Consider the following 17,013-nt stretch of genomic DNA (forward strand, 5'->3'; position numbering starts at 1 on the left):
TCCTACCTGCCTGCCTTCAACAGTGAGGCCATGACTTCTGTTTTGGTTTGATGGTAGAGTGTTGGTGAAATAGCGTCGGGATGGGATGGTGTATCTGGGCTCCAGTGTATGCAGCAGTGCTCGAAATCCCTGATTTTCCACGACAGAATAAGGACACAAATCCTTGGCAATAAATGCCGCGATGGCCTTCGTAATTCGCTTCGCCTTTTCCGATGAGGGTGGCAGCTTTCTAATTGCTTCCTCGATTGTTCTCTGGTCGGTAGCGCCAATAGTTGCCGCAGCAACAACAGCCTGCCATCTCCCTGACTCCTCCGTCAGGTGGAATCGAGTTACATGGCTTCTCATGTTTGTTGTGTTGCCAAAGTATTTTATTTTAGCACGACACAGCTTACATATAACGTGGCTCTTGTCCAGTTCGCTTCCGCCATCAACGTTGTAGAAGCCGAAGTATTTCCACACATCTGCTTTTAAATTAGAAGAAGCTGTTCAGCTCTCACGGCGAGGTGGGTAGCGGTCAGCCATGTTTGTTTTCCTCTGTGCGCGTGTCGGCGTGTCTGCTCCAGGTGCGCATCCCAAAGTGTCCCGGAGATGACACGTACCGCGCTTCTTAGTTCCGCATTATTTAGAACCTTCTGTATTACTCTAATTAACAGATTTAAATAATCGAAATTTGGACGTTTGTGAATCGATTCAGATTCATCCACGTCCGAATCGCGATGCATCTAAGAATCGGAAATTTCCCCCACCCCTAATTATAAGTGTGTGACAGTTCAAAAGCCCTGATTGGCAGCCAGTGTGAGGGGTGATAACATTTAAAAGGAGAAAGCTGTGAGTGGGACAATGGATCGCTTTACTGTACGGAGCGACCAAAAAGAACTGTCAGTAGACAGTATCACAGAAGCAACCTGTCTTATCTTTTGTCTTGTGAGTTTATTGTCTTGTGTCATGATAAGAGTGATAACACACGTTATAGAAGTTATTGTGCACAGTTATAAATACAGGTGTGCCTTGAGATTTTGGCTTGCCCTTAAGTGTGCCTTGGGCACGAAAAGTTTGAAAACCACTGCTTTAAACTGGCTCAGTCGAGATACATATTTTGCATTTATACTATGGGTATGTTCAGTCTATTGCCTCTGTTCTCTTTTTATTTAGACCTGTCTCCATATTTTGCACTGCCTGGTGTGTCTTTACCTCTTTGATGAAACAGTTACAGTGTGCAAATTGTAAAATAGCTGCCATGTCTGTGTGTATATGACTGACCATGTAGGATGGTTAAGAGATAACTGTAGTGCAGTAGGATCTGACAGTGGAGATAAAATGATGAGGGGAGCTGCCACCTCCCACTAGCACCAGGGCGAGCAGCAGGGCAATCTGGGAAAGGCAAACAAGAACAGCATGCAGCTCAGATGTGTCCTTGCGTAGTCTTTTTGCTTGTTCCAAACTGGGGGAGGAAGAGGAGGAGGTGGAAGACAAATAGAAGGGATGGGAGTCGAGGAAGGGAGGAGAGGAATCTTGAGTGCAAGAATACAACTTTATCTGACTTATCGTACAGCTGGAGAGAATTAAACAACAGAGTGATGTCTTAGCGGATCTCAGTGGGAAACACTGAATCACAGAATTGCACAAAAGCTCGTTCACATCCGTCTCTCAGTGTCGCTTGAGTTTGAAAAATTACACTTGTCCTTTAGATTTAAAAACACACTTCTGAGAAATTCCTCCAGCTTAATGATAACTTATATTTGCACTGGTATTGCAAAGCATCCATCACATGGACACAGAGAGACGACCACAAGTTATTTATCCCAGCCGTAGTACAATTAAACTGTCCACACATCCCTCGAGGTTTAGACAATTGTGTCAAGAGAAAAAATGACGATCCTGGCCAGGTGCTGTGAGAAGAAGAGTGTGTGTAGGAGGTAAAGAGAGGAAATTAATGTGGGGATTTTTTTATAGGCTAGTTTACACATGCAAAAACACTCATCAACTCGTCATTATGCTCAGCCTTGATATGATACCGGATATGCCTGGACATCAGAGCTGAGCCCAACAGGAGGTGTGATGTGAGGACTCTCAGCCTGGGGCCAAGATACTGCCAAATCTGGAGGTGGTATCTGCCACAGAGGAGTTTGCTATATAATAAGTCAGAAGAAAGTTAAACTCTGTTTGACAATTTCCCAGACTCCTAGGTCGTCAAATTACCAAAAGGTATTCCATTTAAGATGATAAGAAACAGAGAAAAGCAGCAAATCCTCACATTTGAGAAGCCGAAAAAAACTGTTGTATTGATTGCAATGAATTTTGATACATATATTAATTTTCCCCAGAGGATGAATTTTAACAACTTTCATATAGTGCCATCATCAGGTCAAAGTTTTAATTTGTCCATCAGCCTTAACTGTACTTTGTGCCAAGTCAAGAGCTAATCAGCAAATGTTAGCATGCTAACTGGCTGAACTAAGATGGTGATCCAATTTTGGACCACAACCCACCAGTTGGGAACCACTGTCTGTCATAGAGCATGGGTTAAAACTACAAATGTCATGCTAAAGGAAAAGACAGGGGATCAGCAAAGTCAGTAGGATTAACCGTCTGGGAACCATTACCAGTGTGGTAGTTGTTGAGATATTAGAGTCTGGACAGAAGTCAGCTGACAGGCATCTCTAGATGCTGGTAGCACAGTTCAAAATGAGTCATGAAGTCAGGGGAGAACAAGCTCAAGCTGCAACCTCTGGGGCAGAGAATTAAAGGCCAATGCGAAAAGTGCCAAAACTTGCAGTTCCTCTGATGGCCACTTGAGGCTGCTTCTATAAGTGAGTTAATCCCTGTAGACCCCCATGTTAAAATGCCTAACTTTACAGCAGAAATAAACATGTTTACATGTACCACAGCCTGGTACAAAAATGGTTTTGGTCTACATAGCTAAATACACCTGTCGCAACAACTGCACAGGGGGTGAATTTTTATATAACGCTCCCGTTTACATTTTTATTAAGGCTTAAAGATATACATAATTAATTAAGGGTGGGGTCACATTGAGTGGTGGGCTGTCTGCAGATAGTATACTCGGGCTTTCAGTCAGACCTACCCTTTGCTCCTCCACAGCTCCACCCTCTTGTCTAAATATGGTCACATTTGGCTCCAAAAAAACAAGATGGTGATGGCTTCAAAACGTCCACAAACCAGTGGGTGACATCACACCTCCGTCCATTATTTTTCACAATCTATGCTTGCGTGCACCCCCACAATATTTGATCTTAATCATAGACTATAGAAAATAAGTAGACATAGGACTCCCGTTTTGAGGCCTGTAGTTTGGCATCGTTGCTGTTGCCATCTTGCTTTTTTGGAGCGAGAAATGACCATGTTTGGACGAGAGGTGGAGCAGTGAAGGAGCGAGGGGTTTGGATCTAACTGAGAACCCGAGGACACTCTTTAAATTAGCTATTAACTGCTAACCACTACTATTTAAATCTGCCGCTGTGGGTTGCATGCATAACACATCATCAAAATGTCACACCCGTGCCGCCTATGATCTTGTTCTGTCAGCTTTCCTGTTTATATAGACATTGTTTTGGTGCTGTTACTACCTCTTGTAGTGGCTTAAAGGTGAGACCGCTCTGTCCCCCTATTCTGTGATTGTATGTTATATTCAGCACGGTGAGGTGGCACAACAGTGTGATATTCCAGCCTTGAACAGACAGTGTAAAAGGGGCTACATAGACTCAGTGAGAGGAGAGTTCAGTATGTTCACAACAGCCTAAACTGATGTTGGTGAGTATTAGCACAAATGTGGGAGGCCCTTGTTATTTAAACTGCTGGAAGCCTAATTGGAGGACTCTTAACCTTTTGGCTAAAACAGGGTAAAAAAACATGATTGATGCTCCAAGATGTTTGTCAGTGATCCAGGCCCAGACTCAGAGGCCTGCCTGCCTCATTATCTTCCCCAGCGCAGAGGTTTCCTCCTGGGCTTGGGAGTCGCTGATGAATCCCCTCTCTGGCTACCACACAAATGTTTATGGCAGCAGCTTTTCTTTTTTCCTGCACACACACACTGGATCCTTATTAGCAATTACAACGCCAGAGGGCCTATTTATACACATGTGCTGAGACAGGGTGCTGCAGTGGAAACAGATACTAATCAACTGCAGCCTTGTAATGGGGAAGGAGATGGGAGGGAGGATGGAAGGACGGGGAGGTGGGAATACAAAAACATGAAGTGGAGTGATGGAGGGGGATAGGAAGGATAAGAGGGAGGGAATCAAGGAGTGATAGAGGGAGGGATTCTGAACAGAGGGAGTATCTGAGACAGCCATGCATAGTCAATGACAGAAATGAGGACCAGATTCTGCTCAGTAACCGCCACAGTGCCTGACTGGTCAGCTGCCACAAATGAACCTCTGCTGGAGCCTCTGGATTAATATGTTCAGCCAGACTCTAGCAGGACTCTGGGGGATGCTTCACACGACTGAAGGCACTCCCCAAGTTACCATTTCTCAAAACAAGAAGTTGTTTGGGGCATGTTTCCGAATTTCACACTGGATTTAATTTGAGCTAGGCCGGTGATGACTGTGTTGCAACAGAGTCAGGAGAAAACATGAGGGTTTTGCCTTCAATATCAGCTGATACCACTTCAACGAGTTGGACCTTTAAAGGAATAAATTGAACGTACTTTCATGTCTGTACGCTAAATATGAAGCTGCAGCCAGTTAGCTTAGCTTACACAGTTAGCCAGACCCAGTTCAATAATAACAGAATCCACCTACAACCTCTTAAGATCACAAATTGACATGTTATACCAAATTAGATATTACCTGTTAATAAGTGAACTTTTAAGGTTTAAGGCGAAGACATTCTTTTATTGGAATGATTAGAGAAGAGCCTAAAAAAACAACAACATAATACTATGGAGAAAAAATGTTTTTGGTTCTGTCCTTTTTCATTAATCATCTTGTGACCCTTAAAATTTATACTATGACCATTATAGATTATAGAGTGATCACTTGTCTTTTCTGTATTTTATCAATGAGTTAAATAGTAAGAACTTCTTAGTTTGAGCCGTCATCAGTATCCCACTCAAACAGGGAAGCAATCATGTATTTTGTTTTAACAACAACCTTGTTGAAAATTATAAACCTTGGCTGAATTACTGCCATGAAAGCAAAAAAAAAAAATCCTCCATACTAATGGAAGAAGAACTGTGACATTTGCATTAACAGTTAGTAACAATTATTTCTTAGTTATTTTTAAGGAGAGTGTTTTAAGTGAGGGAAAAGTATATGGTGTATTTCCTGTTCACGCCCTTTTTAAACTCTCCAAAATTTCATGAACAAGTTTATGGAAGTGGAAACTCTTAAAGTGGACCACGTGTTCACAGACTGGCAAATGTAAAGATTATTTTCACAAATAAACTTTATTATTTTAAGTGGTCTACTTTAAAAAGTTAACTCTTGTAGAAAAGACAGATGTTAAGAACAATAATAGCCTTTTGGCAGAGGCGTGTGTGTGTTCATATTAAAACTGGCAGGCCTGATTTTATGACTTCCACAGTTTCACACATGTGATACAGTTTAAAGTCCTCACTGTTAGGCTCGAGGATATGAAGTATTCTTCCCCTTCTTCAGTCTCACTTATTGTCTGTCATAAAAGCAGGAAGAGCGGACATGCTGTGGTAATCTCTTAAAGGGCCTATAGATCCTCTTTTACAAGACTTAGAGTTGTTGCTTCTTAGTCTCTCAACCTCTTAAAAAAAAAGAAATAAAAATGTCCATTAACTTTGACATGCAGACTTGAACCTATATTTCCTGATGTGAATGCAAATGTGCAGAGTTAGCATCAACATAGGTATTGGATCCTTAAATTCTGCAGCACGTTTTGTTTCTGTGATGCCAGAAATTAGAAAAGTTGTATTTGCATGTCAACAGCATGTCAGTGTCATCCTCGGTCCCTGTCATTGTAACACTACTGTATCATATACCGAATTATCTGATTATTATTACTATAAGGTTACTGTTAATGTTGTAGCCAGCTGAATTAGAGCTAATTTTAATAACCGTACTTTATATATGATACTATTTGGTAGTTCCGCCATTAACAATATATTATTTTAGAAACTCACGCATAGTTTTCTTTTTAAACATTTCATCTAAGTAAGTAATTACTGCTGTGAGATAGATATAGAGGAGTAAAAAGTACAATATTTCCCTACAAAATGCCATGGAGTAAAAATATAAAGGAGCATAAATGGAAATACATAAGCACAGTACAAGTCTATCAAAATGTTTTAAGAACAGCACTTGAGTTAATGTGCTCTGTTACTTTTTTAACACCGAAACGAAAAAAAAGTGTCCATAACGCGAACACTACTAGTTCCAGCAAACAATACCATAATGCAGTGCTTTTTATATACCATACCTATCAGTGATTACACAAAATGATTTGATTAATACATGTCTGAAATCACTTTATTGCTCATAAACTACTGAGTGTCTATTAAGGAGAATATAATGAGGTGGTTCAGTGTAGCTGTCTTTAAAACTACCACAAGGGGTCGCCAAATTGATAATTTTAAATTCCACTTTAAAAAGAAGGTCATATGTTGTTTATGTTGTTATTTTGGAAGTTTGAGCCTGTAATTCTCCTTGTAATTAGTTTTATTTATTTTTGTATGTCTGACGTGGTGTTTTTTTCTCATATAATAAATAGGTTATTATTTTATTGGTGTGTCAACAACAAAAATTGATCTTTGAATGAATGGTATCTGTAACATTTGTAGATGTGCAATATTTTACTCTTCCCACTCATAAAAGAACAGTCAAGTGAACTAAACCACACATTTGCTGTCTTTTTAATTAATGTATTTCTTAATCTTGAGCTGAGGAATTAAGGCCACCCATGTCTGCATGAGTTATAATAGCCGTGAGACACTTCTCCCCTTATTTTCCAGCCCCTAATAAGTTTATGAGTCTAATTTTACAGTTTCATGACTGAGGGCCTCTGATTCACACTGACACAGCAGGTCCTCGGCTTCCCTCTCCTCCTGCTCAAAAGATAAAAAAAAATGACTGCAATGAAGTGCAGTGTAAGTCACTGTAAGTGCTTTATAGATGTGTTTACTGCCTGCCCCATGCTTCCATTATGATTATGTCAGGAAATTAACCTCGTTAAGCCTCGACATCATGAACAAAGTATGTGCTGTGAGACTATCAGGAGCCAGAAATATATCTTGAGGTGCCTACTGTATAGCCTATATGTCTACACCATCAAACTGTGAGCTTAATTTCACACAAACATCTGGATGCGTCACCATGACGACCGAAACGTGGTATTTCCTGTGATTAAAAAAGGCGATAAAGAGCGAGGGGGAGATGATTTGCATTCTGAAAATGAGAACTGTTATTGTCACAGGAGGAATCTAAACACCATGTCAAAACAGTGAAACACTACACTGAAGACAGGAAGCATAAACCTCGTAACTTTGATCAAGACCCACTGATTAAAATGATCACGAATTTTTAATAGCAGTTAATCTCTGAACATACAACTGACTTGCCCATTTTTTTGTTTAAACCATGCATGTGTGTTTTGTCCCTGTATTTTAATTAAATTGAATAGCTCTGCTGAGGAAGGGTAATTGAAAGCTCCAGAACAGCTACTAAATGGACCTTGTGGTTTTGGGCTGTTTCCGAAGGTCAGAAATAAACCTTCAGTCTCAGCAGCAGCAGTGTTTAACTTCACCGATGCATGCTCAAAACATCTTACAGTGTCTCCTAGCAATGGATAGGTTTAACATTAAAGGAATCCCAAACCCAGCCCTGCTCACGCTGGTGCATTGTGGGTACCCGGAGCAGCTGAGGCCGGCCTGAGTCTTTGCAGATCCACCAGATGCTTCCTCTTTGGTTCTTTTGGGCTCCGTTGCCAAACTTTTGCTCTGCACGGCCACCCTCGCTGCCCATGAATCACGTAGCAGCCGCCACCCTCCAACTATGCCCCTGCCATCCCGGCCTGACAGTTGCTATGGCAACAGACACAAACAAGACCCAACAGACAGCCAGTGTGCTTGTCCGTCCGTCTGGCTGTCACCCTGTTTTTTTTTTTTGTTTGTTTGTTTTTCTCTCTGCAACAAAGACGTTCACTGTCACAGGAAAATCATGACGAAGGCCACAGACACTGAGGCAACTGATGAAAACTCGCAGAGGATGTTTGGCAGCGAAGCATTTTTCAGCTTCTTCTTGTAATCGGCTGTAAAATGAAACACAAATGTCGCTTGTTCGTGCATTTTGTGTATTTTGTGTTGTGAGAGAGACACACTATAATCTATGGCTTCAGCCTACACCTGTTTTTAGTCAATGCCATTAGCTGCTCTTGGCATTTATTCATTTTGTGGTTGTTTGGGAACTTGGGTTACAGACATAAATATCATCCAGTTGTCATGGAGTTGTAGATGTTAAAATTTCCATTTTTCTGAACAACTGTTTCCAAGGTCAAGGATAAACTTTCTCCATACTCAGCATGGTAATAACGCCAGGGCCTGTATGTGTTTATGTTTTAAGTTTTGTTCATACTGGTGCCCTCAAATGGTTTAGGTGTATTCCTGTGGCTATTTATGTGTTTGATTTAGGTAACACTGATTTAGTTTTAGTTTTAGATTCTGTCTTTCTTGCATGTTTTATGTGTTTTAACATGTTGGTTACAAAATATTTTCACTTGTTATGTTATGCTGCTGATTTGTGTGATGTTTGTAGATTCTTAAACAAATAAAAATCTAAAAAAATATATCAGAAATATTAGGGTTTTCCTGGTGGTTGAGTGGTTTAAGATGCATACCATAAACACAAATTCCCCAGTTGTATATAATTATATTTTCGGATGTTTTTACACCTTTATTGATGGCAGACATTGGTGAGACAACAGGAAATGAGGGAGGAGGCATGCAATTAAAGGCACCAGCTAGACTCACACCTAAGACATTGCTGTTTGTGGTTGCAATCAGGGCACTCCTTACATCTCTTACATCCACATCATACTTGTAAAGAGCAAAACATGGCCAACATGGATGAGTAAAACCACTAGAAAAATGAAAATTTAATCAAATTCCTTGCTGAGGAATATCATGTGATTTGACTAAAAGCTCCAGGACATTGACCATGGGGTGAGATTATTGTGCTACTTCGTACTACTCCATGATGACTTTTATTTTTTAAAAAAGCTTGATGGTTATCGAATTCAAAATCACTGCAAAATATATATATTTAATATAATATTTTATGAAGAATTATGTAACCAGTCAACATAAAGCTCAAGGGTTTAAAGGCTCTAAAAACTTGAGGTCATGGGGCGTCGGTAGCGTAGTGGATAGTACCGGCGCCCCATGTACAGAGGCATTGCCTCGCTGCAGCAGTCGCAGGTTCGAGTCTGGCCTGCGTCCATTTGCTGCGTGTCAGTCCCCATTCTCTCTCTCTGTCTCCCCATTTCACACACTGTCCTGTCAATTAAAGGCAAAAAGCCCAGAAAAATATTTTAAAAAAAAAGAGGTCATTTTCATGTCAGTGTGTTTAAAACAAGGACTGCTGAGAAAGTAAAAATACAATAAAAGGAGAAATGACAAATTTTAACAAGTGTTTAATCAGACTATTTCATTGCTACATCACGAGAATATGCAATCATGTTTAGAAACCAGAAATCAAAAACAAAATAAAAACACATGCACACAAAATGTTTCTTCTGAATGAGAACACAGTTTGTTTGCTGGTTTTTATTGGGACTCGTGAGCAATGCTGGCTTTTTCAGTCTAGTTTCCAGGCAACGTAGAGCCTGATGATGGAGCAGAGAAAACACACGTCAGGCAGTGCAAAGTACAAGCATGGATTTGCTTAGAGTCAAGGTCCGTTGGTTAAACAAATGGCATGAAAATGTTGGACATACACAAATATTATAATGACATAAGCAAATAATGTGGTGAGTGCATGAAGAGTATGTGGTTACCTTTCATTTAATATTTGTGGCTCTCGGCTCCACCACGTCCAAAACCTGCGAGGACAAAGACAGGAAGGAATCGGTGAACTAACATTTGAGACTTTGAAACTCTGAGAGATAATGTCTTCTTTCATGCAAGATGAGAGTTTAACGATATGTTACGAATTATGTAACAGCTAGTTTATTGAGTGTTTGACCATGTCAGGTGACTGTGTATACTTTACAGTCTCGACACAGATACAAAACATCATCCTCACACAGGGCGTTCCTGGCTGAGAGTCTCAAGACCAAAGGTTACTGAGCGTAACATGCTTACCTCCAGGTCCAAACATTGCACTGTAGCAGGGGTTGTGACAGTATGGCTTGCCATCATGCTGTAAGAGGCAGAGTTTTATCAGTAATGGCGTATTGGAAATATCACAACATCTAAAATATAAACAAAGCGTTGGTGTATAAAAAGGAGTCTGTTTTAGTTTTTTGGAGCTTATTTGCTTCTTATCTGTACACTTTATTCTCCATGTGAATATTGCCTTGTGTCCTCATCAACTCTACAACCTTTGTGTATCATTTAAATATTTTAATGATTTAAGTATGAATGTTTATTATTTGTCAAAACTACAGATAAAAACCCATGTATTTTGAAATAAAAAAAAACTTCTCCAAGTTCTAATGCTGTTTGTCGATTGTTCATTTATCTCGTTATATGCTAAATATTTGTGATTTTAAAAAGTGTTTCATGTCAAAATCCCTCTTTCTCGTCTTGTAAAGATTTTTGATGAGTCATCTTGAACTTGGGTGTGTATACATACATTTATCCATATGATTTGGGGTTACTAGCTAACCTCATCCATCATCTTACACTGTCCTTGGCCATTTTTGAATCGTAGTACCTAGCTAGGGATGTCAATTTTGATTGATTTTGCTTTTGATAGTCTGACACCTATTAACTGGTAATGAACCTGTTAATTTTTAAGGGGAGAAAATAGATGTGAAATAAAAGAGGCTGTCCGCTTAGAGATGGTGAAATTTAATTTTTTTGTGAAGTAAACATCTTGCTTTTTGTTCTATTTTCCCTTGGCTTGGTTGACAGACAGCAGGCAGCTAGCCACATTACCATAGTCACTGGTAAGCTAACATAAGCTTTGGCATACCACCAGGATAAGATGGGAACTGCTAGCGGCGCTGCTCATTTGGCCATAAAGGCTTTTAGTGTTGCCCTGACTCAACAACATTGCTGAGGAAACGTTGTGCCCACCGTATAGACTCTCCTCAGGTAGACCCATTGAGTAAGTGGCTCTATTTTGAACTGCAAACCCTTTTAGCATTTTTAACTACTGTTAGCCCTGCTAGTGCTGTTAGCAGTGCCAACACAGCTAGTGGTGCTAACACATTTAACAGGGATTCTGTGGCCCCAAATTAAGCTGCTTGCTTGCATCCCAGTGGCGGGATAGCGTTGCTGCGGACACTTAGTGGCTACTCTCTGGTCTACCCTCAGGTAACTCCAGTAAGCTAATGGCTTTAGTTCCAGCCACAAAACCCCTTTAGCACTGTTAGCTATGTTAGCACCACTAGCCGTGCTGCTGCTGCTGCTGCTGCTGCTGCTAATGGCACTAACAGCAGTTAACAATGCTAACGTTAGCTACCATCAGACCTGGGTGGTGCACAGAAGAAAACTGAAGAGTGGCACAATTAACCTACATGCCAACATTCGTAAACGGTCAAAAATATTCTCGGCAGATACTAGATTAACGGTTATTCGTTGACATCCTTATAGCTAGCATAGCAATATATATATTGCTGAAATATATGCTGATACCTTAGTCTAGTAAATCTTTTGTAAAGCAAGTGCAAGTTTTTTAAATAAAAATAAAACTAATATTGAAGGCTTATCTTTTAAATTTTAACATTTATTTTAACTTTTGTTGCTTTCAAGTGTTAAATCTTAAACCTAAATACTGTAAAAACAATAACAGAGTGGAGATTCAGATTTGTATTCATGTATGTATTTCAGGTGTCTCACCTCTGCATGTGAGCCTGATGACAGCGTCTTGTTGCACTTCTCACACTTCAGACAGGGCCTGTGCCAGTCCTTGCCCAGTGATGTCACCTTCTCGGCTGCCAAACACACAGTAAAAGACAAGATTAGTCTGTGGAGGAAATGCAAGTGTCACAGGGTCACATTATCAGTTTTGGACTAATATGATCAGGTCTTGCAGATAACTTGGAGAACATTGTTTGGGTGTGGTGCCGGGGGGAAAGGAGGACTGAGTGTCCCTGAGGAATCTGTCCTTCTGCTCATAAACTGATAAAGACTGTCTGTCTGCAGGGCTGATCTGCACAAACACTCATCAGGAGGATTGTAAAACTTGGGAGGAACCCGACAGTCTTCAGTTTCAGGTCTTTAATGCACGAGTTTAGATGACTTTTGAGACTCGTCACACAATCATGAGCGAGAATCTGGCCAAGAATCTACATGCAAAGATGGAAAAAATTTGCTCAGTAGATTCATAAAGTCAGAGAGGGCAAGCACAGGAAATGCTAAAAAATGGAGGAAGTGTTATCTTGATCTGATGTTGTTTCTACCAAACATGTTGCAACAGAGGAGCACAGAACTTGATTGATATCTGCAGAGTTTCTAAAAACATAAAAGAGACATGGCAGTGGATGAATGAACAAATGGAAACAAGCGGTTTCAGGTGGTCTCTAAACCTTCCCACAATATTAGTATATGATGTATTTCCTTCCTAAAAATAGCCTGATGTGGCATGAGATTACACAACAGGCAGCGGAAACAGGGAAAGTGCCCAGGGTGAGGTCAGCCTCTCAGGTTAGCGGCATGAAAACAATTCAGCAAAATGTGGAGGAGCTTGTTTGACCCTAAATAATTACTGTACTTAACTTCAAATAATAAATTAGTTGACTGAGCAAACAAGTCTGTCTGGTCTGGAGGGGAGTCTCACAGCTAAAGTGGTGCTCAGAGTCCATTCTTATCTGCTGCAATGACACCCATGTAATGTGGTTTTACACTTGATTTCATATGAATCTGGTAAAGCATGTTTTTTTTGTGTGTGTGTGCATGGGCTATTTATTTTACCTGATGATATGGGAGGAAATGGTGTGTGAAAGACATGAAGAATAATCGTGCTCTCTGCATCAACTAACTGCTGACTGGAGCATTATGGAGATGGTCCAATGTACACAAACAGACACATATCTGAATGGAAAAACACACAGTGAGGGAGGCAGCTTAACTATTCATCTCATTCCATCCCAAAAAAGATTCATGGCGAGGTTGTATAACAGATTGTCAAGCTAAAAAAAAGGCCAAGAATGCAGTCCGAAGCATTTAGAGTTAAGTGAATGACCTTAAATACAGCAGTTAACATTTTGACTTTTTAAAGGCGTTAAAAACAACTGTGATGGTGAAAAGACGTTCAGAATAGGTTCATAAGTTAAGTTTTTCCTCTTACTATTTGAGAATGTTGATTGAATGGTTCCATGTAGACCACTGATTTCTTTGTTAGACTCCAAAGTGATGATAGACTATTTTTTGCACACTGTTGAGGATTTAAAAAATCTAACTATTGCAGATATAGTCAAGATGTGAGCATTCAATCAGTCATTTTTTTAAATGTCTTTGCACTGGAAAAATGTTTATTGGAGATGTTTGCATGGCGATGAACTAAATATTAATGTTTTAAAGTAATAGGCATCTCTGGCTGTTAGGGTTAGATAAGGACACTGATACCAGTATTATGACTGTGCGCCAAATATAAAGCCACAACCAGCAGCTGCTTAGCTTAGCTTAGCATAGCATAAAGACTGGAAACGGGGGAACAGCTAGCCTGGCTCTGTTCGAAGGCAATAAAAGTTTGACTACTTAAACCTCAAAAAATCACTTATTAATTATTCTTAGTCAAACACTGTGACTTGTGGCGGGTAGGTGGATTTCGTTAACCTTGGACAGGGTAGCTAGGACTAACCAGGCTAGCTGTTTCCTTCTGTTTTCCATTTTTGTGCCAAGCTAAGCCAACCAGCTGCTGGCTGTACCCTTACATTTATAGTAAATGTTCAACATTTTGTCTTGCATCTGTTGGTAAGCATATAAATATGAAGCAACCAAAAGCTTTGCCTAGCATAAACAAAGGGAAACAGCTAGTCTGCTGAACACCTTTAAATCTCATCAATTTTAATGAGTAGTTTGACATTCTGGGAAATAAGCCACTTACTTGCTTTCTTGGGAAGACTAAGTTGAGAAGACTGATATCATTCTCATGTCTTAATGGTAAATATGAAGCTGGAGCCAGGCTAGCCGGGCTCTGTGCAAAGCTGAGAAACTCTGCTTATCACCTGTAAATCTAACTAATGAAAGTAATAGTTTGACATATTGGAACAAGCTCCTTACTCGGTTTCTCGGGAAGAGTTGGATGAGAAGTTTAGTACCACTATGTCTAGGTTAGCATAGCTAAGCAAAAAGACTGGAAACAGGCAAGCCGGGCACTGTCTGAAGGTAACAAAACTTGCCTTTTTCCGTTGATGCCCTCAAGCACAATCTGTACAATAGGAAATATGTACTCTACCCTGCATGTTAGTTCACGTTAGTTTCCTTGCTTCCAACATTAATTTTAAGTCCTGCAGTGGAAAGCAAGAGCGGAGTATTTAATTTTTTTTTCTTTTTGTGGTCTTGTCCTCGTTTTGTATCTGGACCTGGACCAAGTTCCCCCCTCATCATTCAGTGAGGCAGCGGTAGCCTGATTGTTTCCATCTGAGAGCTTAGAGACATTAAGACAGATGAGCTGCAAAAAAGACGGAGAGCGAGAGGGCAGTGGAGCTGTGAGGTGTGATGGAGGTGATCACAGTGAAGGAGTAAGACATGGAGCAAGTTTATAGAGGTGGTTTGGGTGGGAAATTGATGCAGACTGTTAAGAATAATGATGAAACAGTGCTCCCACATAAAGGAGCTTTGTTTCAGACTACTTTTCCTCTCAGCCATATTTTAGAAAAGAACATATTTTATTTGGTTGACTCGTTCTGGCCGAAACAAATTGGTTTGCTTGTTTTGGCCAGATGGGGGAAGTTTATCCATGAAAAGGAAGAATGAGAAGCATGGCTCCCCCAGCCGCATGGTCAATTCATCTGACTGACAGTCCAAAGACTTGGCTTCGTATTCCGTATTGGGCCACAGCCTCCGCGCTTCTCCCCTAGAGAAGATTTACTCTGTTGCACTACTGAGCTGCAGACAATGTGGTAAATGGATTAAGACATGAATAAAATGGAGCTGTCCCTTTGCTCCCCGGATGCAGTAATTGCTCCCTGCTTTGATAGTATCCCCATGAGGCAGACCTAAGAGGATGGAGCTGCGTTTCAGGACAGAGGAAACCTGCTTCCTCTGCTGCATAGAGTCATTATTCATGTAGCTCATCAGTCATCGGGAAAGACAATTCAGTTTCTGCTAGGAGCAGAGATAACCCCAATGTAACTCGATAACAAGAAAGCTTACAGAGTGCAGTGACCTTTTGAAACTACTGTTCATTAATCTGCAAAAATCTATACACATAGGCTACATAAATATAAAGTACTGTACCATTTTCTGCTGCTTTCTACTTCTTCAGAGCAACATATTGCACTTTTTAGTTACTCTTCAAAGTAAGATTTAACAATCCAAAGTCTCAGTTTCTAAAATAGGATGCAATGTAGATTATACTAGTACCCAAAAGTACATAAAGTAGTTTAAAGTGGTCAAAATTAGCTTCAATTCAGCCAACTTTAAACATTAAAATACTGTTTACATGTTAATTAATCAATGCTGGAAGAAGCAATTAGATCATTTACAAAATCCTGCATCAAAAAACTGTATTTAAGTAAAAGTATAGAGGTATAAGCAAGAAAAACTACTTCTCAGTGGTGGAAAGTAACTACATCTTCTCAAGTACTGTACTTAAGCACAGTTTTGAGGTGTTTTACTCAAATATCTCAAATTTCTACTTTCTACTTATACTACACTAAATTTCCAAGGAACATATATATTATGACTCTTAACTCAAATGTATTTATTTCACAATAATACTTGATTACATTGCAAATGATAATTGTACATACAAAAGTTGAACATATGTGCATACTATAATACGATGCATTATTTATTAAACTACCCAAGAGTACTTAAAACAGTTAAAACTTCAACCACCTACAAAATAAAAGTACTGGTTACTTGTTACTGCATCAATAAAAATGGTCCTATAATGTAAAAGTGGCAGGAGGAGCACTTTGACCTTATGTACATCATTTTGAATGCAGCACCGTTGCTCAAATAAATTATCTGAATGTGACACTAAAATGCAACATTCAGTGTTAATTTTCAAAAGTTCTGAACGGATCATTTAATATTTTATTCGCATAATATATAAATTAAAACTCCCTGCTGGCTGTCATGTGCTCGTCTGTTTCCTCATCCGAGCAGAAAAGCCACTTCTTTAAACCAGGAAATGTTAATGCCGAAACACGATGTTCTCTGCATGTAAAATCAAAACAAAAGTCAGAAAATTAAATAAATAATCTTACCGAAGTAAACTTCCTTATTGCACTTTGGACACTTTGGCATCTTGTCGCAGCTGTATGTGTGAGTTTAGCGGAGAGAAAACACAGTAGGGTATCCTGTGGATGAAGTGTGACCGCAGCTGTACCGACCGGCCCACCTGTTTGCTGTGAGAGACCACGCCTCGCTCTGAGGTGCAGATGTGCGCTGCGTCCTTTATTTATAGCACCGAGGAAATAGTTCAACTGAAACTTTGTTTTTTTTCTCAACAGTGGGAGAGGCTTGTGTTGAGTCTGTGTGAGTGTATGTGCAGAAAACAACACATTAGGGCACTGAAATTTAAGTATTAAAGCAAACTTCCTCGTTTTTTTGCAGTTAAATAAGAAATCCCATTTGACCCATAATATTTGTTCTATTAAAGTGCCCATTTTTTCCTCAGTATTTCATTTATTTATTTATTTTTACTGTCACAGCTGATGAATGGAGTACAGCACAGTGACCATTAC

The 17,013-nt window shown here is 39.8% G+C and overlaps 1 protein-coding gene across 2 annotated transcripts; it reads right to left on the bottom strand.

The window, feature by feature from the left end:
• Positions 1-8,853: 8,853 nt before the first annotated feature.
• Positions 8,854-16,712, bottom strand: crip1 (cysteine-rich protein 1). 2 transcript variants are annotated; one of them, XM_078175197.1, is made up of 5 exons: positions 16,534-16,712; positions 11,993-12,087; positions 10,289-10,346; positions 9,982-10,026; positions 8,854-9,481 (listed from the first exon to the last, which is right to left on the bottom strand). In XM_078175197.1, the coding sequence occupies exons 1-4, from the start codon at positions 16,571-16,573 to the stop codon at positions 9,989-9,991; spliced, it is 231 nt and encodes a 76-aa protein (XP_078031323.1). In that variant the 5' UTR covers positions 16,574-16,712; the 3' UTR covers positions 8,854-9,481; positions 9,982-9,988. The 2 variants fall into 2 exon arrangements, with proteins under 2 accessions (XP_078031323.1, XP_033497686.1); XM_033641795.2 differs by lacking the exon at positions 8,854-9,481 and adding an exon at positions 9,603-9,810 and having other exon boundaries at positions 16,534-16,711.
• Between the last annotated feature and the right edge of the window lie 301 nt (positions 16,713-17,013).

Source organism: Epinephelus lanceolatus, chromosome 15 (assembly GCF_041903045.1).
Source record: "Epinephelus lanceolatus isolate andai-2023 chromosome 15, ASM4190304v1, whole genome shotgun sequence".
Lineage (NCBI taxonomy): Eukaryota > Metazoa > Chordata > Actinopteri > Perciformes > Serranidae > Epinephelus > Epinephelus lanceolatus.